Source organism: Triticum dicoccoides, chromosome 5A (genome assembly GCF_002162155.2).
Source record: "Triticum dicoccoides isolate Atlit2015 ecotype Zavitan chromosome 5A, WEW_v2.0, whole genome shotgun sequence".
NCBI classification, from domain to species: domain Eukaryota; kingdom Viridiplantae; phylum Streptophyta; class Magnoliopsida; order Poales; family Poaceae; genus Triticum; species Triticum dicoccoides.
In genome coordinates this window covers 475420386-475441310 of record NC_041388.1, presented here as the reverse complement: position 1 = coordinate 475441310, position 20925 = coordinate 475420386, and the positions used below count along the sequence as shown (strand labels likewise).

General features: G+C 45.3%; 1 protein-coding gene across 5 annotated transcripts; it reads right to left on the bottom strand.

The window, feature by feature from the left end:
- Positions 1-1650: 1650 nt before the first annotated feature.
- LOC119302322 (zinc finger CCCH domain-containing protein 65-like) lies at positions 1651-18236 on the bottom strand. Of its 5 annotated transcripts, none has more exons than XM_037579359.1 (10): positions 17782-18236; positions 17497-17571; positions 13541-13600; positions 10129-10158; positions 9963-10022; positions 9514-9573; positions 8811-8900; positions 3167-3472; positions 2503-2778; positions 1651-2077 (listed from the first exon to the last, which is right to left on the bottom strand). In XM_037579359.1, exons 1-10 carry the CDS (start codon positions 18160-18162, stop codon positions 1922-1924), a joined length of 1494 nt encoding a protein of 497 aa, XP_037435256.1. In that variant the 5' UTR covers positions 18163-18236; the 3' UTR covers positions 1651-1921. The 5 variants fall into 5 exon arrangements, with proteins under 5 accessions (XP_037435256.1, XP_037435254.1, XP_037435255.1 ...); XM_037579357.1 differs by having other exon boundaries at positions 8775-8900; positions 17782-18235; XM_037579358.1 differs by having other exon boundaries at positions 8775-8900; positions 10129-10155; positions 17782-18235.
- Positions 18237-20925: the final 2689 nt, after the last annotated feature.

The following is a 20925-nucleotide window of genomic DNA, read 5'->3' as shown; positions in this document are numbered from 1 at the left end:
TTTTCGGCTGAATAGACATGCTCCAGGTAAATGGAGAGAGGAGGCTCTGGAATATTATTTGGAAAGCTAATGTTCCTCGGAAAATTAGAATTTTTGCTTGGCGGACTGCCTCTAACAATCTAGTTGTACAAGTTAAAAGAGTAAAACACCACTAAGCTATCCTAGGTACGTGCTCGATCTGTGGTGTTGAAGATGAGTCTATTTTCCTAGGTATATGCATTGCGCATGGCATTGAGGGAGGTTTGAAAATTACCGACTGAAGAGATCTTAAAATACTCGGGGCAAAACTAGTTTCTTATTTTATTGGATCAGTTAAGTTCGCCTGTACACGAGTGAACTACATTCATGTTCTGGAGAGCTTGGTACTTGAGGAATGACTTGATCTTTGATGAAGGAAAGGAATCTATCTCGGTCTCAGTGAGTTTTGTTCAAAATTATTAGGCTTCATTCTCGTCTTGTCATGCAAACATGTGGATGAGGTCAGTAGAAAAAGGTAAGGAAGTGGTCGATGGGGTACAACCCATTAATAATGAGAGGAATTGTGTTCCTTGCAGCTCCCATCTCAAAATTCTTCAAGATTAATGTTGATGCAAGTTTTACGGAGGCCCTTAGCGCTGCGAGCGTGGGTGTAGTTGTCAGAAATTATACTGGAGAAGTTATCATTTCTGCTTGGGCTCATACTGGTGCTTGCTTCAGCGTTGAGGAAGCAGAACTTAAAGCGGCGCTCTCTGGCCTTTATATCGGTTTCACTCTTCACAAAGCCATAATTTTGAAAACTGACTGTTCTTTTTTGGCTTTCTTTCTACATGTCAAGCATGGTTGATCTAAAGAAAGAAGCATTGGGTATCTTCAAGATGATGATGAATTTAAAAAATCTCCAAGATTAATAGGAAGGCTAATATGGTGGCGCATGAAATTGCGAAGTTCAGTTTTATTAATAGGTCTGATGGTATTCTTATTAATAATGTTCCGTCAAGTGTGGCAAAATTGTATGAATGTTTAACTATTTAATATATGGTGGGGTTTAAAAAAGGGTTATTTTTTTGTTCCTTTGAACCACAAATTTCTATCTGTGTATTGTCTAATGAAATTTTTAGACATGTAGAGAACATATATATGTAGCTGTAGAAATAAAATAGTTTTATCAAAACATTTAAAAAATTCTGTTCTTTGAAAAGATCTAGCACACGATGTTCCCATTTATCTTTTTCATGATGAGTCATATGCTTGTGACAAAAAAGACATTTTTTTTTACTTACGATTGACAGGCTTTTCCAATTGTTTGAAATTCTAGGCTCGCCCAGTGGCCAAATTCCATTAACTGGAACCGGAAGCATCCTTGTAAAAAATACTAGAGCAATAAAATGCAGCAGTGTCTCACAAAAGCTTCGATATGTTAGTGACTCCTCCCCACAAGGAATCTCCTCCACTCAATACAACAAATAAATTCATCATTCATGTGTAAATGAAAATCGTTAGTTTATTATTAGTACATTATTATCATCTGTTGATTTTGTAATATTACTAGTGCATCGCTAGAGTAGTTTTGCTTACATTGTTTAAACATTTGCTTTTTAAATTGATTAGGATGATTAGGAATACATGCACGCTAACTAGTAATATAAAATTGTAAACGCAGAACAGTTGAGATGAAAAAGTGGGCTTGAGTGAAGCAACAATTGTGTACGAACCGTCAAGTGCTCTAAAATATAAAGGGGCAGCAGTGTATGTATCGAAACCTGTTTAGTTTCTACGAATCCCAGCTGCTATGCACCCAACTTCATGCAACTTCGTTGCTGACTTGCAAACCAGATCTCTATCGTCAACATGAAAACCCTGCAACTTTCAGCTGCGCTATTTTACAAGTGGAAGTGTTATTCCAAGCATCATGGTGACCACAGAAAAAAATCGGCCCTGCTTGCTAGACCGTGTAGTTTCCTGAAGTGAGGTATTGAGCAGAGAGAGGTGGCCCTGCTGCGGATACAGGATGACCAAAATTAAAAGGGTGATTGTACATGCAAGCTGGCCCAAACTTGCAGACTCCATAGCGTTCATAGTATGTGCACACGGGCTGATCCTGCAAATCCAGAGGCCAGATCAGACGAAACAAATACAAACCTACAAAATTAATATAACAATGTTGCCCAAAAAGGCAAAAATAAGTTATAACTATGAAATTCAGAATTAACATGCTCCACTAAATGTCAAAATCATATTTTCTGTCCTTCCGAAACTACATCGAAATATCACAGATTTCTCATCTTTATCTAAACATAACAAGGCCATGTACCATGCAAGGTGTTTAGAACAGTGCTTGTGAAAACAAACCAGGTTTTTCTTAGGCACCGGTCCTTGTTTGTATAGCACAGATGCTTAATTAACCTCTATAGAACAAGCACTAGTCTAGTGCTTAAGCAAAAACTGGTTTATTTTTACAAGCACCTTGCATTGTATTGTCTAACACAACTTAATAAAACAAAAAGAACAAACCAAACAACTTACAGATCTGAGTGGCAAGCCGAGAGGACTAAGAGCTCCGGCTGTTGGTGGAGGCACAAGTGACCTTGGATGGTGATACTTGCACTTGGCCTTGAATTTACAAAACCCACTTTTAACAAAATGTTGACATTCAAGTTGGCCAGGTCTCTCTGGGTATTCATCGGAGGGCAGTTCTTGATGTCCCGGTACATCTGCTCCCCTGTACATAGGATGATTCACAGGAGGAGTTGGAAAATGATGAAAAGCGATTCCAGGAGGGTAATATGGACCTAATGGAACCTGAAAAAAACAATTGAACATTAACTAGATACATTAAGATAAGGTCTCAACATTAAACATATAGATTGGCAAATTAGACATGGTAAATTTTTTTTAATTCATCAGTTCTCACAATACAGTAACATGATGTACGACGGTGCCAGCGTGAAAGAAGATTTTTAATGTCACAAACAGTACCGATAGTCCGATACAAAGGTCTTAAGTCTGCTAAATGTTACGTTTTCTAAACTCAAGCGAAAAGCAACCTGCAACAGTCGCCAATATCACCTGTTGAGATTTACATGGCAACATGTAGGGGCCACCCCTACCACTATCCTTTCAAAAAAGAGACTACATAGTAACCACTTGAGTGGAAGGAACCTTTTCAAATGAATATAAGCATATTTACCTGATGGTACCCACTCCATTCTGGAGATGGATACATTCCCCGAGGTGGAATCATTCCCGCACTGTATGAGGATGCTGGAGCTAAAAAAGGAGCACAGTGCTCATTCAATGCCCTTTGGTCAGCAGACCATACTGGAACATTCAGCTGAGAAGATGCTTGAACATTTTGTTGTGGAATATCGCCATTCTCATGCTCCAACATTGGATCTCTTGAAACCACATTACTAGGATCCGGATGGTGAAATCTGCAGTTGGTGGCAAATTTGCAGCTCCCAATGCGCATATAGTACGGACACTCTTTTCCTCCCTGCAAGATCATAAACACCACATTTGCATGAAATATCCAATTTAAGAAACAGCAGCGTTGGTATAACTTTAACTTATCTACGGTAGGTTCAACCATGCAAGCGTTTTGGTTTTGGCACCAGATCAACATGAAATTCTGAGATATGCGAGGAGCTCACACAGATTATCCGGAATTTTCGGTGAGGTGATGAGGTCGATGAGAGGAGAACCCACTTGATAGCCTGGGACAGAATTGCTAGATCGAAGTTGCATGGTGGTGTTAGACTTATATTTATGGTGGCCTTTGGCCTTTTGCATTCTGGCCTTTGGCCTGTACAAGTATATATTGCCTTTTGCCTCCTGACAATACCAAGTTGCTATTCTTCTAACATGGTATCAGGTCCAGGTTTAGAGTCTCCACCGCAAGTTGCAACTCGTGCTATTCAGATCGATTTTTTTCGATCTTCTCTTGATTTCTAGATCGATCCTTGGCGTCTTCCGCCGGCTGCTTGTACATCGTTGATCTCCCGGCTGCGTCCGACCGCCGGCTGCATGTAAATCTCCGGCCTTCTCCGCCCGCGTCTGACAGTCGCCGGCCTTCTGCTCGCCGTGCCGGCCGCCGGTTCATCTCCGTCTTCCCGGCCGCCTGTGCATCTCCGGCCACGACTGACGGCCGCCACCTGTGCATCCCCGGCTGCTACTGACTTGCTCACCGGAGGGTGCCCGCCGCCAAGCCTTTGGCTCGGTTCCATCTGTAAGCACATCCGCCGCCGGCCCCATCGACGCGGGCGTCCTCTGCTGTAGCGGTGTGCGCCCTGTCCTCATCAGATCGAATACGTGCAGTTGATCTGCTTCGAACCGGCTCAGCTCCTGTGGTTCAGCTTGGCTCGGTTCAGTTCAGTTTCTGTGACTCTGGCTCAACTCCTGTTCAGCTCGGTCGGCTGCTGACCTATTCTCACGTCTGTATACGTGTGTATCCGCGTGGATTGGTAGCTGCTGCGCCCGCATGAATCTATCTATATACTTGATTGGGGTTCTGGTGGGCTGCCATGCTATTCGGCTGATTGGTCAACTTCTGGCTTCTGTTCGGCTGTTGACCCCAAGCTTGATTGTTGTGCTATTGCCCTAAAAAACAAGCATCTGCCATGGTGTCTCTCACCCACTCCCCAGTGATTTTTTACAGTGTTTTCGGTGTTCCCTACACTGACCCAGTCTTGCACATGTGCCTTTCCTCGGTGCTTGGTGCTCGTCCGTCTGTGTCGTCGTCCCCTGAGGCGACTTCTGCCGATGCTCTCGTGGCTTCCGCGTTCGGCGGCGCCTCTAGGCCGACTCCTCTCACGGCTTACGCCCGCGGTTGTGACTATTCTTCGTCGACTCCTCTCGCAGCTTCCGCCCGTGGTTATGGCCACTCTAGTCGACTCCTCTAGCGGCTTTTGCATGTGGTTATGGCCGGCCTATGTCGACTCGTTTGATGGCTTCCACACGTGATGATGGTCGTTCTATATTGACTCCTGCCATACCTGGTGGTGGTCGCTCTACATCGACTCCCCCAGTGGCTTTCACATGTCGCTCGACGTCGACTTGCTGCTCTCCGTCGACTCTTCACGCAGCTTCCACGGGTAGTGGTGTCCGCTCTTCGCCGGCGAGTGTTTCTACCTCAACTTCTTGAGTTGTGTCACTGTCTACGCATGAGATTGCACAACTCCGCTGCCTGCTTGAAGCTTGGATTCTGCTCCGACAGGATCTGCACGTTCTGTGACTGACTTTTCTGGCACTGAGAGACCACCTTCTCCTCATTCAAATACATCCCCATGGATTTTTGATACTGAAGCATCTTTCCATATGACTTATGATTCTTCCACTTTGACCTCCGCTCGACCTGTCGAATCTCTTGTTCATGTTCTTACTGCTGATGGTACTCACCTCCCTATCGCTAGTCAAGGCACTCTTAGCACATCTTCCTTTCATATTCCCTTTGTTGCTCATGTTCCTCGACTTGGCATACTGCTCTTTTCAGGTAGTCTGATTGTTGACTCTAGTTGTAGGGTCAATCTTGACTCTAATTCATGTTCTGTTTAGGATCGTCGCACAGGCGCTCTGCTTGGTGCTGGCCCCTGATGCCATGATTGTCTCTAGGAGCTTGACTAGCTTCGTCTTCCCTTTGATGCCACCTCGACAGTCGTGCGACCCCTGTTGTTGCATCTGCTAGCTCTTTTCAGCAGTAGCAAGCATTGTCACCTTCTTGAGACGACGTGTGCGATGATGACCACTGCCTCTCTTCCGCCTCTCTTTTGGGCTGAGGCTATTTCCACTTCCACATATCTCGTCAAAATTCAGCTAGTTGCTACTCTGCAGGGTGGTATTCCTTTCGAGCGTCTTTCTAACCATTCTCCTGATTATTCGGCACTTCGTTTGTTTGGTTGTGTTTGCTATGTTCTTGCCCCACATGAACGCACCAAACTGACCGCTCGGTATGTTGAGCGTGTCTTTCTAGGATACAGCGATGAGCATAAGGGTTATCGGTGTTGGGATCCTATCAGTCATTGGATGCGTATTTCCCGAGATGTGGCTTTTGATGAGTCTTGTCCTTTCTACCCGCGTCCATCCTCCTTGACCTTTTCTGTGGAGAACATATCTTTTCTCACATTTCCCGATACACCTCCCTCCGTGCGCCATATTTCTACCCCTCCTCCCGCTGTCGCAGATCCGCCGTCGTCCTCTCCCACAGTTTCTTCTTCCTTGCCGCATGAATCTCCACCTTCATCACCGAAGCCTTCCTCGTCTTCACCTTCGTCGGAAACCCTTGGGCTCAAGGGTGGCGCGCTCTACTGGCGTCAGGCAAGTTGCCCCGGCAAGATCCGTGGCACCACGGTCGTCCCCGGCAAGGATCTTGCCAGGGGTCTCGTGGATTTCCTTGGCAAGGATCTCGCCAAGGATCGTCGTCTTCTGGTTCTCATCCGATCTTGTGTATTTATGATCTCTACAAAAATCTGCATGCCACCATGGTGGTGCCTCCCGAGCCTTGGTTTTGATGCGGCTGATGGCGTCGGAAACCCTTGGGCTCAAGGGTGGCGCGCTCTACTGGCGTCAGGCAAGTTGCCCCGGCAAGGGTCTTGCCGGGGCTGCAGAAGCCACCCCGGCAAGAGTCTTGCCGGGGGAATCCACCTCGCCCTCTTGCTCTCTTTGCGCCTCTGGTCTTGGCGTTGCTTTGGCTGTCTTGCGCTCCGGCATCCCTCCTCTGCCTTGCTCAGTGCGGCCGTGGGCGCGGCTCTGACTGCCCGTGTAAAGGGGTGCAAAAGGAGAGCCCCTACCTTTGTACACCGACACCTAGGGTGATGCGGAGCATCCTACGGACACCATGTCAAGAGGCCGTTTGACAAGTGACACATGCAACATCTACTTCATATACTACTTGACACTCCTCTCGTGTGCATGAGCTTCACGGGTGACGAGGAGTGCAAGCGCCAACGAACGACTACACCATCCGCGAGGGAAGCATGAAAGAGAAGACGAAAAAAGACGGTGCTGCTGAAGCTACAGCGGCCGGACATCCGGCGCCAACAGGCAACTGAACTGCATCAGCGACCAGACATCCGGAGCTACATTGACAGGCCGAACATCCGCCCCCCTGCCGGATTTCCGGCAAGAGGGCACCCAAAGGTTGACGCCCGCATGATCGGACATCTGGCGCCTCATGTGAGGCCGGACATCCGGCACCTGCCTGCGCGCACGGTCGGGCCTGAGGCCCATGTATCTCCTTCCCACCTAACCACTCGTGGCTTGTACTATAAATAAACCTCCACATCCTCATTTCTAGGGTTAGCTAAGATTAAAACTACACTAGAGCTTAGCTCATGTATCACCCCCCTGGGACTCAGAGAGAGAGAGAGAGAGAGAGAGAGGGAGAGGGAGAGGGAGAGGGAGAGAGAGAGAGAGAGAGAAGACTCCATTGGAGCTCAAGGCCTCCTATGGAGAAGACCCCTAGTGGATTCAAGACCTCCACATGTGGAGAAGGATTCCCATCATAGAATCATTCAGACCTCCTTGTTCTAGGACTTGGGGAAGAACTATCTTGTTCCATATCACTCTTTGGATGATTTGGATCATGGATCTATCTTTGTGTATCTTTTATTGCATCTATATGTGTTGATTTGTGTCTCCCTTCGTGATTCCCCTCATGTTCTTTGTGTTCTTCGCGTTCTTCCTCGAATCCACCTTCAATTCATGAACATCAGGACAAATTACACTGATTAGGGTTTTGCCCTACATCATAGGGGGCAGTAGCCCGAGAAGAGGCAGCCAGTATCTATTCAGCCTGGTCATGTGTGACAGCACAGCGCCGTCTGAGGCAATTGTGTGCCTGGAAGGTTTGAGGATGGTGATGGCATACCTTGATAAGCCCTTCCACCTTGAGAGTGATGCTTTCATGGTACTTGTTGTGTTAAGGAAAGAAACAGATCGATGGCGGGTGGGGTGATCGAGGATATCATACTTATCGTCCACAACCTACAGACTACAAAGGATCTAAGATGAACAAGGTTTGTAATAGGGCTGCCCATGAGCTTGCTCGGTTTGGGCTTAGTGTCGAGTACAGGGTTTTTGCAGGGCTGCGATCCGACCTGCATGTCAGAGATAGCCCAACCTTTCTTTTCTTGCTTAATTAATGAAAGTTCTTTATTTTTGTAAACATGCAATTCTGGGGGAAGAATTGAGTTCATATTGTGTTGTCGTATCCTTTATAGGTTTAACCCCGAAAGCAAATTGATACAAGTGAAACAAAAAAAGAGAAGTTCTATATGGATTAGCTTTTGTCCCTTGTTCATTTAGTACACCATTTATCAAAGGGAAACTTCTGCCTGTAGTATTCTTTAAAGTTTCAAACCCAAAAGCAAAGTGATATGGGTGAAACAAAAAAGAGAAGTTCTATGTGGATTAGCTTTCGTCCCTTTTCCATTTAGTACACCATTTATCAAAGGGAAACTTCTGCCTGCAGTATTCTTTAAAGTTTCAACCCCAAAAGGCAAACTGATACAGGGGAAACAAAAAAGAGAAGTTCTATGTGGATGTTTTTGTCCCTTGTCCACTTAGTACACCATTTACCAAAGGGAAACTTCTGTCATATCCGTACCTTCCAACATTTGTTGAACTTGAATATCAGTTTTGATATGGATGTATGCTAAACTGCTTTAAGTCATTGATATGCACATCCCCTAAGATCAAAAGTATCTCTAGAGCATGAAAACATTAAAAAAAACTCACCAAAACAACATAATGTGAGTCAAACGGACCCAGGGATACAAGTTGAAGAAATGAATGTAACTTACTGGACGAAGTGGAAGACCTAGAAAATTCAGCTCAACCTTTGCAACTTCTGTTTTCCTTTCTTTCCCTTCGTAATGTAGGTATCTGCAAGATTCCCCAAATTTGCATCCTCCGGGCGTTGAGTAATACTGCGTTAATTTAAGTTTAAAAAATGATCTGAGGGATTCATCCAAACCACAAATATGCACAATATATTCGTATTTGGGTAGCCTAACTCCCAAACAAGATGTGGGTTAGTGGAATCACTGTGCTCACACTCCTACCTACAAATTCCAGATAGATCAACACAGCTATTCTTTAACAAGCGCAAAGGTCCAACTGCTATCCAGATTGTACAAATGCTAGCTACTTCTGAGCTGTATTGGTTAAGGTAGGTTCATGTAGCCTATAAATAGGTATGCCATCTTTGTAAGGAAAGCTTGTAGTGCATCAATAAGAGGGCTTTGGCTCTGTGAAGCAGCAAGTCACCAAAACAGCCTGTGTACTTGTGCATAATGTGAAAAACAACAGAGGAGCTGGGTGATTCAGCTCCAACAGAGACGGGGGCTGAGTGATTCAGCTAAGCTTCACTGCTAGTAGTGGTTCTGTGGACCATATCTCAGGAAGTGGAGGAGTTGGGTGATTCAATTCCAACAGATTGGATTTCTCTACTCAATGTGGATATTATTCGAATTCGATTAAACCTAACCATCGGAGAAAATATTCATGATTAACAAACTGGCTGAAGGATCAGAAACAAACCTTACATTCCTCCTGAGCACTACCTTCTGAAACAGTTTCCTTTCTTTTCTCTTTAGCAACCTTCAGAATCTCAATGGGTTAGAAACGGAAGACAAAATGATCAAAATATAAACCAAAGGCTTCAAAACTAGATAGATCATCAAAGGTTATCAGTATATAGTTTTATATCATGAACGGAGAGAAAATTTTGTGCAAGCATGAATTTATTTTATCAGGTTATTAGTGTAAACTCTTGATAACTGTGTTAGTTCAGTAGCACGAACTCATGAACTAACATACATGGGTAAACCGAGACCTCGGATAAATGTATAAGATGGAGAAATGTCTAAGATAAATGACAGCAATATACAACACTAAAGATGCATGTTAAAAAAGGATTATGGCCTCTGAAGTGGGACTATCAAGCCAGTACTGCAGGGCGCCAACTTAAAATGCAAAAACTTGTAAACCTTTTGTTCTGTCTCTTTAAACTTCTTCAAATAGAATCCTTTTTCAGTCTCATCAGCAATCTGCCAAGAAAATGGATGAGGGTTTTCAATTTCTTCCGTTACATTTATTAAGCAAACTCAAGCATTAGTGTGCATGATAATATCCAAGATAGATGCACGTATCAACCTTAAGTTGCATTGCCTCCATTCTTCCCTTCTTCGCATCAATTACATGTAACAAGAAAAACAGAAGTAAGAAATAATAAAGGCAGACATACTTTCAAACCCCAAATACTTCAGATAACTGTGCTTGCTGATTCACTTGTCAACTACATGTACAGTGCTAATGATGTTCCTACTAAATCTACCCAACAGAGAGATAAGACATCTTATACACTACATAGAATGCTGATTGTTGCCCTCATGTGATGTCCTATTAAGGTTTATTAAGTTAGATGTATTCTCCTTGTCAACAAAGCCCTACATAAATTATATATGTTGGGATTCTACAACTCTGTGAAATAGAGCAAAAGAAAAAAAACTTATGAACTGTTCATGAAATAAATACCCCAAACTTGATAATTCAAGCTGTTCGATTCATGATCCTAGGGAACAATGATTAAAAGAATCAAACAAGTCAATCATTCACAACCACTCATGAAGGGTTCCTTGAGAAGTTAAGGATTATTATTAGTTCTTTCTCAAATTGGCACAATTAGGAATGGTAGCATCCTTTCCTTTCCAATGCCCACATATTGTGGAAGCACACCTTTGCAGTTTCTTCTGTTAGGAAATATACTCACGGCAATCGCCAGTGATGATCATGTCATCAACATATTGAAGAAGGGTCCGACCATGAGCAGAAAGGTGGACAAACAATGCAGGATCATGAGCACTCGCTGAAAAACCAGCTGCAGTTATTATAGAAGCAAAACGATCAAACCAGGCACGAGGGGCTTGCTTAAGGCCATAGAGAGAGCAACAAAGACGGCAAACCATGACGTCCGGAACAGAATACCAAGGTGGTGGCTGCATGTAAACCTCCTCAAGCAGCTCACCATTAAGAAAGGCATTCTTAACATCAAGTTGAGACACAGACCAGTGTGAACAGAGGCCACAGCAAGAAGTGTGCGAACAATGGTCATATGGGCCACAGGAGCAAAAGTCTCATGGTAATCATGACCATGCTCCTGCTGAAAGCCACAAGCCATAAGATGAGCTTTGTAACACTCAAGGGAACCATCGGAGCAAATATTAACCTTGTAGACCCACTTACAAGTAATGGGACAGCACACAGGGAGGAAGAGAAACAAGATCCCACGTGTCGGTGCGCCCAAGAGCAGCAAGCTCCTCGGCCGTCGCAAGCTTCCATTCGAGATGAACAACAGCATCAGATAAGAAGTAGGCTCAAGAACAGCCGCACCAGCGCTTGAAAAACCAAGGTGGTCGACAGGCGGAAGCGAGCGAGGACGCATGCCAGAAGTAGGCTGAGAGGAGGAAGATGGCACATCAAAACTAGATGGCGCATCAGTAGACGCATCCACAACACGTGGACCTGTTTACCAAGCCGGCAACCCTGACAGTCTAAAGACACATAGCCGGAGACTGATCCAAGAAGACCATGTCAAACTAAGGCTGAGAGACGAGAGCCACACAAGTGACCAGCACCAAGGAGAGACTGGCAGCGGTGGCAGTGGATGGATGGTGAAGCCAGTCAAGGATACCGAGGGCCAGCACCAAGGAGAGCACCAGTGTGACAGTACAGAATAGAACATGAGTCAAAGTCGAGAATGACCCGACAACCAGAGTCAACAATCTGACCACCAGAAAGAAGCTGCATGGCAAGTCAAGGAATATGAGCAACATCAGGAACATGAAAAGACAAAGTGCTAAGAATGCCTGCCTCGGAGGGAGGTACCATCAGCAGTAAGAACATGAACAGGAGAATCAAGAGATCCAACAGAGGACATAGTGGATGAATCATGAGTAATATGAAAAGATACTCCAGTATCAAGAATCCACGGAGATGTGCCTGCCTGTGTAGAAGGCCAGAAGGGTCAGTAGCAGAACCAGCGAAACCTGACGATGAAGAACCAGAAGATGCAGCAAGCAGGCATCGAAGTCGCGTAATCTCCTGCTCGGTCAGGGGCTCAGTTGAAGAGGTCGACGTAGATGCACCCGGCAATGGAGAGTCATAGGTAATCAGCAAGTCACGAAGTCGCACGATCTCCTGCTCAATGAAGGACACATATGAAGAAGTCAACGCGGCAACACCGAAAGAGGAGCGGTCGTGGTGACCTGTGGAAGCCACTAGATGAGGCAATGTAACATGACTAGTATCGTTTGCAGAAGCCGGTGGAGAAGACGAGGTTGCATCCATACAAGCACCAACTGTCAAGGGATGGCACGGGTGCAAAGCGTAGTCGCTGGAGCGGTATGCACCAACACCACCGGTGGAAGTCGTGAGAGTTGTCGGTGTAGAGCGACAATCCCCATGTGCGAAGGTCGCAAGACGAGTCGCTGAAGAGCGACCAACACAGCCTGCGGAAGACTTCAAAGGGAACAGCATCACATGCGGACAAGCACCAAGCACCGAGAGACGCCGTAGGGACGAGAGACAGGATCAGTGTAAGGAACACCGTCAAAAATGAGCTGGCCACAAGGGAGAGAAATCGTGCTCGACAACCTAGACATTTTTTTTTACCAAATCAGCCAAATCATCTGACCAACACAGGAGTGGCAGCTGCTCATCGCTTGAATGAGATCGAAGGAAGGCCAGGAGGCGGGCAGCCTGTCACGAGCCGACCTAATCAGGCAGTGAGCGAACGGCCATGTGCGGACGGGCGTGCGGGTCAACATGCAAACGAGCAGCCAGATCAAGCAGCAGGCTGCTTCGCAGGGATGGATCAGCGCGCGGGTGGGGAGATTGGATCGGCGTTGGGGCAGAGCCGCCAGCCGGCGGCTGATGGGTGGAGCAGCGGGCCAGTGGGGCAGCAGGCCACCTGCGTGGAATATTCAGCAGTGGCAGCAGGATGGAAGCAGAAGCACACGGACTGCAGCAGGTATGCAGCGGGCCACCTGCATGGGTCACGAGATGACCAGCAACGAGGTGGAAGGAGGAGCAGCAGCTCAGTAAGAGACACGTGGGTGGAGAAGACAGGGACGGCCGGCGAGAGAAGGCAGCAGTGACGCGAGATGAGATTGGATCCGGAGAGCACAAGTTGCGTGTGCGAGAGAAAAAAAAAACAAGGCTCTGATACCATGTTAGGAAATATGCAACTTGTATTTCCAAGTGGCCATAGGCCAGTATATATACATGTACAGGTGCAATACAATATGCAGAAAATCCCATAGAGAACAGGGAAAATACAAGGGGGTACATGGCTAAATATATATAACTCTAAGAGCTTCAAGCTAGTCAAACTCATTATGTTCCTTTTGGAATACAACAGGATTGGTCAGAAAAGTAAACCACATAGGACAGCGATAGTGTGGAATTGTAGTTGACCAATCATTTTTTCATTTCAAATAGTCTTCAATCCTTCAAAACAATAGACAGTTCACAATGACTTCCAGAAAAAAATGTAAATAAGACTCACCAACAAATCGACTTCAGCTGAAATATTTGGAACAAGATCTTCATATTCTTCTTTAGGAGTCTACAGCAAAGTTCGACAGAAAACTGAAACACAAATCGAAGAGTACCCAAAGAATCATAAATGGAAAAGAAAAAACGTCCATATGGAAATTGACAGTTGAACACACTAACATGCTTCAACATCAATTGTTTGAAATACCCATAGAAACGATCATACGTAATCATTCAAACCTTATAAACTCAACCTACAACGTGATCATTTCAAGCTTCTAAGACCTACCATATTTTCTAGAGTAATTTAATTAAATCATCTGCATGCATCATCAGCAATTAAAGCAGAAAAGGTGAATAAGCTGACGTGGACATTCAGTTTATGTGGTTACTTAAGTTCAGTTTATCCGGATTTTTTTAATTTCGGTTTGTGTAAAATGACAACCAAAATAATCCTAACAAAAATGGAAACCAAATCTTATAATCCAAAATTTGTCGGTTCGCTTTGTTCGGTTAACCGAGAAACCGAAGTCCATGTGCACCATCAATAGATGCAGCATGCCATGAACAGCCTCATAGCCAATTGTCATTTACTCTGTAACATAGCTCCCAATTTTAATATAAAATTTATATACTGATAAAAAAATTGAGAATATTTATTGATCAATATTCTGGTGCCGCTAAATCAAGATATACTACCGAAACTGAGAAGCTTTCATTTGATAACCATTATACTGTACATAGAACTGAATTAATTAAGCGCAATGTAAGCCATATGTTAATTACTTTCAATTTCTATGCACTAGTAGTCTAGTGCTTGCATGAATCAAGATGTATTTTCTGGAGTACACTAGCCATCGACTTAGATTACATTGCGGTGTTAGGTAGAGTTAGTCATGGACTCATTGTTGTGTTACCTACTTGCAAGCTTCAAGCAGCAGGGGTACTTCTTTTAATATTGTGCGGGCGGCTGGTCGGAGTTGTAACCATCATGAAACTAATGGTGACCAACGAGAGTTCACCGGTGTGCGCCAGATGGCCGGAGGATGACTGTTTGATCGCCTCACCTCCTAGGGCTGGAGACAGCGCCGTCTGGTAGCTACTACGTTTTGTGGAAAGTGGAAACTGCCAACCCAGATTGTGTATGTGCCAACTGGGATGATTCACCTCGTATGAAGTAATCATATGACTGACGGCTGGGCGTATGTTGTATGGGACTTGCTAACCCCGAGGGATGAAGCGGTCACATGTAGTACAGGTAATTCGGCGTTTACAGTTTCTCTGCACTGGAAACCAACAAACAACCGAACACCAAGCAGTGGCCAGGTTTTAAACCAAACCGAAACACCGAAACACAATTTAACTCACAGTTCGGTTAGAATGGTTCAGTTCAGTCTCGGTTTTTGGTTGGAAAATGCCCGTCCCTAAGCAAACCGTACTGAGAAAAAAGGGAAAATATACCAAGCTAAGTGACAATTGTTTATAGTTGTATAAAGGGCAGCCCGGTGCATGTAGCTCCCGCTTGTGCAGGGTCCGGGGAAGGGTCCGACCACTTTGGGTCTATTGTACGCAGCCTTTCCCTAGATTTCTGCAAGAGGCTGTTTCCAGGACTTGAACTCGTGACCTCATGGTCACAAGGCAGCAGCTTTACCACTGCGACAATTGTATATAGTTGTAAACTGTATAGTTCATACAGTAAAAAAGCTTTATGTAGTTATAATATCATTATATGGTATGGTGAATATCAGATGCATGGCAACGACCCCTCATTGGTTTGGGGCACACCATGTAACGTTACAAAGCCTTAATTTCCCCTTATATATAGTGAGATGTAACATGTGTTGTTCCTATTGAATTCATGCTCTAGCCAACTCATCCAAAAGTCCGAACTGATGGAGGGAGGCGGGCAATATATTTCAACACTCCCCCTCACGTCTAGACTATTTGTCCTTAGACGTGGGATTGATGTAGGCCGCAGAATCGTTTTATTTTAATACCGCGTTGGCAGGGTCTCTTGACTATTACTATGATTCGTGGTCAAGATTTTGCAAATTCCCCAATACATGCTTAGCAAGGCACAACATTGTGTGAGTTCGTTGTGTTGGTTATCTTTTGTTGGTTGAAGGCATCAATAGGTGGTCACATGCGTTGGCCCATATCTGTCAGTTTGGGAAATCCAGCACAAAAATGTTTGTAATCCTTAAAACATATGGATGATGACATGACATCTAACTCACTCTTGATTAATCAATAATCATAATGACTCCAATGTGCCTATCTTTACAGAGGGCTCTCCTAACAATTCAAGACAATACAATGAACTTCACAAGTTTTTTCATAGGAATATCATGAATTCATAATATGATGTGCCTATCTATTTAATTTTAGAAACAAAAAGCATCATGTGCAAGAACTGAAGGCCAAAGCCTTCATTAATTAAGAAAAAATAATAAGCCAGTAGAGTCATTCATCCAGGCTAAGAACTTTGTCAAGTGATTTGTGGCTTCGGTGCTTATAAACTGTACGCAGTTTTTACTATATGTATCAACCAAGAAGGATACAATCTCAATAACATATAGTATCCCCAATGGGGTGTGGGGGAGCAGAATTAAGGTGTACTGCAAGTGCATCGTGAAAATTACATCCAAATACCATCTTATATCGTATGTAATTATAACTATCATATAACCATAGGGCAATTGCAACTTTCACAGGACTGGTCATCAAACAGCTGAATACGTCTGGTTTGTGCATTTGCTAAAAAAGCAACAAATTATGAAGAGACTCACTTCAACCTTATAGAAACAGTCGAATTGGAATGTGACCAATTTACACTAGAAAATACACTGAAATATGATACCAGAACACAATGGCTGCAATGAACAATCTAGGTGCAGTTTCGTATGAAGACAAGATATATCCTATTTAGGTGCTTGCAAACGAAACAATACAAAGTAATGGACGCTGATCAGATGAGTAAATTAATTGCAAATATCTGTAAGATCCACCATGAACATTGAAGGAATAAGCATACGACTAAACCACATGAACATTTAGTTAATAGGTAAACATCTAGAGAGCATCTAGTTTATAACTGCAGCGATATGATACAGGCTTATAGAGGCTGTTTGGATTGGAGCCAAGAGCAACCCAGCCAAAAGTTGATCGTTGACCAGGCGTGGGCACGCGTTTGGATGAGGGCCAATTAATTGGCTCGCCCTGGCCGCGTTAGCTTCGTCAGTTCAGTTTTCCACCAACTATCGGGCGAGTTGCGGGCGGCAGAATTCTGCGCCAAATTTTTGGCACGCCCACGGTTGGCAGGGCTAGCTAGGGCAGCATCCAAACACACCCATATAATTGCAGACACGACGTGTGGAAATTAACATGTGATCTCCAATCCTATATCCTATATACCTACGAGAGTGATCCCCACTACTTCTATTTATCTCAACATGCATCTGTGTCACCTCAACATGCAACAATGCATGAGAAAGTGGCAACCTCAACATGCTACCATGCATGGGAAAAGATCCGCTCCGCTCTTTATATTCCACAAATATCTTATACATCTATAAAATAATCAAATATTCATGTTCCAACTTATTTCAAAATATATATAGCAAACAATTCCCGCAACATCGTGTGGGGTATCATCTAGTAACTACAGTTTCACAGCTTACAAATTCTATGTGCTTCCAAATCGCTCAATATATGTTACAAACAAGTGTGAAGACATAAATAATTCCTATTATTTCTCAATCTGATCTGCATTACCCACACAATATTGATGTCGACCAAAATAAGTTCTAAAATATAATCCATTAGGCATCCCTTGCTGCAGCCAACCACTTCCACAGTCTCAAAGCTAATCTCTTCTACAACCTTAGAAGGATGCCAAATTAAGACAGACATGCATGTACATAAAAAACCATACACATGCAGAAGAAGCTTAAAGAGCCAAATCACCTGATCATCGTCCGGCGGAAAAGCTTTATTACTGATGTCGTTGCTCCCGCTGCTGCTACTCCCACTCGCTTTCACCTGCATACAACCACACGGATGCACGCACAAAAACAACATAAGGAAAAACTACAAAAGGATGCCTCCCTTTAACCCATCCACGAACCACCAAACCCCCATCAACATCACAAAAACCAGATCGAAAGCACACAAAAATCTCCCAAAAGGCAAAAAAAAAAACGAGCATAATAACGAGAACCTTAATACTGACCCCAGCCGCAAAATACCCACCCTATTCTTCTTCTTTCGCGCCGGATGGTTGAACTTGCACTTCATCCCGAAGCGGCAAGTTCCGAACTTCAAGTAGTAAGTACAATCCGGCTCCGCGTGACGCTGCGGAAACCGAGGCCTCGAATCCGCTGTCGCCACCGGCTGCACTTTTCCTCCAGTGATCTCTCCGGTTATCTCATCGCTTCCGGCAATACCAAGGACGGCATCATCGCCCCATCCCGAAGGCTTGGGTAGCTCGTCAGAGATTGCGAGGTCTGCGAACTGGCTCTCGATCGCCACGGCATTCCGAGCACCGGAGGAATTGGAGGAGGGGGAGATTGAGGCGATCAGGTCTGCATCGAGGTTCGATTTTGGAGGGGCCTTCGCGTCGGCGTCGGCCATTCGCCTCCTTGGAGAGAGAGAAAGATAGCGACGGCGACGAGAGCAGGTGGGGGAAGCAACGAAGGGGAAGAAAGAAAAACCCTTATCAGGGTATCCTTGCTACTCTTTTTTTTAAGTAACCATATATTATTAATCTAATACTCCCTCCGTTTCAAATTACTTCTCATGCTTTTAGTTCAAGGGAGTATATAAATAGTTCATCTTCACTAACTTATTTTTTCGGGCACTACTATGCGCCGGCGCGCCGGCCCAACTTTGGGCCGGTCCTACCAGCATTGTCCTATAAAATAACTCTTAGCCGTACGATTATCTCTTCTTTCGTCAGACGTCTTTTAGAAAAAATTCCATCGCGCCGCCATGGATGAGCTATGCGCCCGGCCTCGAAGCACCGCTCGACGCACTCGCCTGGCGCTGCCCTCCCTGGCGGTCGCCGGTCACCATCGTTGCCGCCCGCCGCCGGTCGTTATGTCGCTGCTGGTCCTCGTCATGGTGGAAGCAAAAAATATAGTTGGATCCAACAAAAACAGAATAAAGTGGAAGCAAAAGTTGAAGCGGCTCGCCGCCGGTCAGAGTGCCTAGCAACAAAAATCAGGAGCAGCAAAAATCTTCGCCATGGATCAAAGTCTGGTGGTAGGTTGAAGCAAAATAAAAAACGCTTCCAGCAAAAACGACACGAGCATTTGAGAGCTCTGCAATCCTTGAAGCACAAAATTATCTCGATTCCAGCAAAAACATACATCGTTCCAACAAAAACAAAACATTGGTTCGGCAAAAAGAAAACGCATTCGCACAAATGGCCACCCCTCTTGCAACTCCCCCGGTAGCCGGTTGCAGCTCCAACGTGCACGAGTTGCAGCTCCCGACATCAAACGGCGTTGGCTGCAGCAATCTTCACTGCTGGATGTAGCTTCCTCCGGCGAGGCATCGACCTTGTAGCACATACACCAGCTGGTTGCGGCAAAACGGGGCACCGGTTCCAGCAAACAACGAAGATGTTCATCAAAATCGAATGGGGATGGTAGCAAAAAACGAAAGGGGTTGTAGCAAAACAAAAAGGTGGATCCAGCAAAAAAATACCTGGTTCCAGCATGAACTCGCCGCCACCGTGGTTGGTTGCAGCTTGGCCATGGCGACGGGCACACCCTGACTGCGGTGGCCATGGAGAGGGCGCGCATCCAGCTGCTGGCGGAGGCGGACAAGGCGACGAGTGCGCCCGTGGCTGCGAGCGGCCATGGAGAAGGGTGCATCCCGCACCGGCGATCCACATACAAATCAGATGAGGCGCATCGATTTGCCGGTGGCCATGGCGACGAGCTCGCCTCCTGGGTGCAGGTGGATGGGGGAAAAGAGACGGCTGGCTGGATAAGAATATGGATGGGCACCGAATGGATAAGAAGAGGAAGACAAGAATCACGACCGGTGCCTGGGTCCCCCAACAGCCACGCGTTTAGTGCCTAGGTGTGATGACATGGCTAATCAAATCAAAAAGAAATCCAACGACGCGCACTCGGCCGGCTGAAACTTCGGCCGACGTGCCGGTCACAAACATTTACCTATTTTTTTGGCATCCAAGCCATCCACGTTACTAACCAACATGCAGCCATTCACCTCACTCCATCTCAGCAGGCTAGCCACATCATAAATTTCAAATACTCTTTTTATTCCTGTGATTTAACTCCTCTTTTGGTCCACTTTCTCTTCCATCTTTTGTAACCGATGAGAAAGTTTAAGAGCTACCCATCATCTGTCAATAATACCAAGCCAATGGCAAGCGGTGGAGTCCCATCTCATCAAGTTTGCCAGCAAAAAATAACTCCAGTCCAACAATGTGTCTCTTCCCATCTCTCTCCGGTACGCCTGTTCCTCCATGAAAATCTCGCCGAGTAACCATATTGCTGCTAGGCTGCTGCCAGGAAGATCAGGTGGAGCCTGTCCAAGAGACAAACTCTCCTCGATCAAGATCCCCGTTTATCTTACTGGATGGTGGTCAAGGCTACGAAGGTCAACTCGCCGTCGCCTATGGCATCCCGCCGCCGTGAGTCTAATTTGCCCCACCCGGTGTCTGACGATCCAACCCCAACATCCTCCCCTAGGTCTGGCAGCTCTGGCCTTTGATATCTCCGGCAGCCCGGCTTTTGCTACCTGAAGCGGGATTGCAGGCAACCGAGCGGCCATGTCTACATCGTGCTGACGATGGATGCCATCGCAGTGTCACTCAGATCCAGCAACACATCCACCCATCATGTGAGCAATTAGTGAAGCTAACACAAACGTTGCTTTGGTCGACGGCAGCTAGCGGGCGCCAAGGACGACGCCGGTGGTTCTCCAATCACCCTTGAATCCATGGGATCAAATCGTCACTCGCCACTTAACGTGGTTGCTGCTAATCATCGTCAAGTCACCCTTGTTGATGGTGTCTAGATGTGCATCCTGCCTGCTGGTGTCCGCTACGTGCACCATGCGCCTGATCGTCATCGCCAATCCGGTTAGGCGTCCACTCCCGAATCTGCATACGCATAGTGCTATATACTCCTTTTAGACTGATGTGCATCCTCACTGCCTACATGTGTGTATTGTTGTGTGCACGAGACACTAGTGAATGAAAACATGCCAGTAAGCTTGTCTTCCTTGACATGTGGCGTTTTCGGAGCGGTGCATGATACGTCTCCAACGTATCTATAATTTTTGATTGCTCCATGCTATATTATCTACTGTTTTGGACATTATTGGGCTTTATTTTCCACTTTTATATTATTTTTGGGA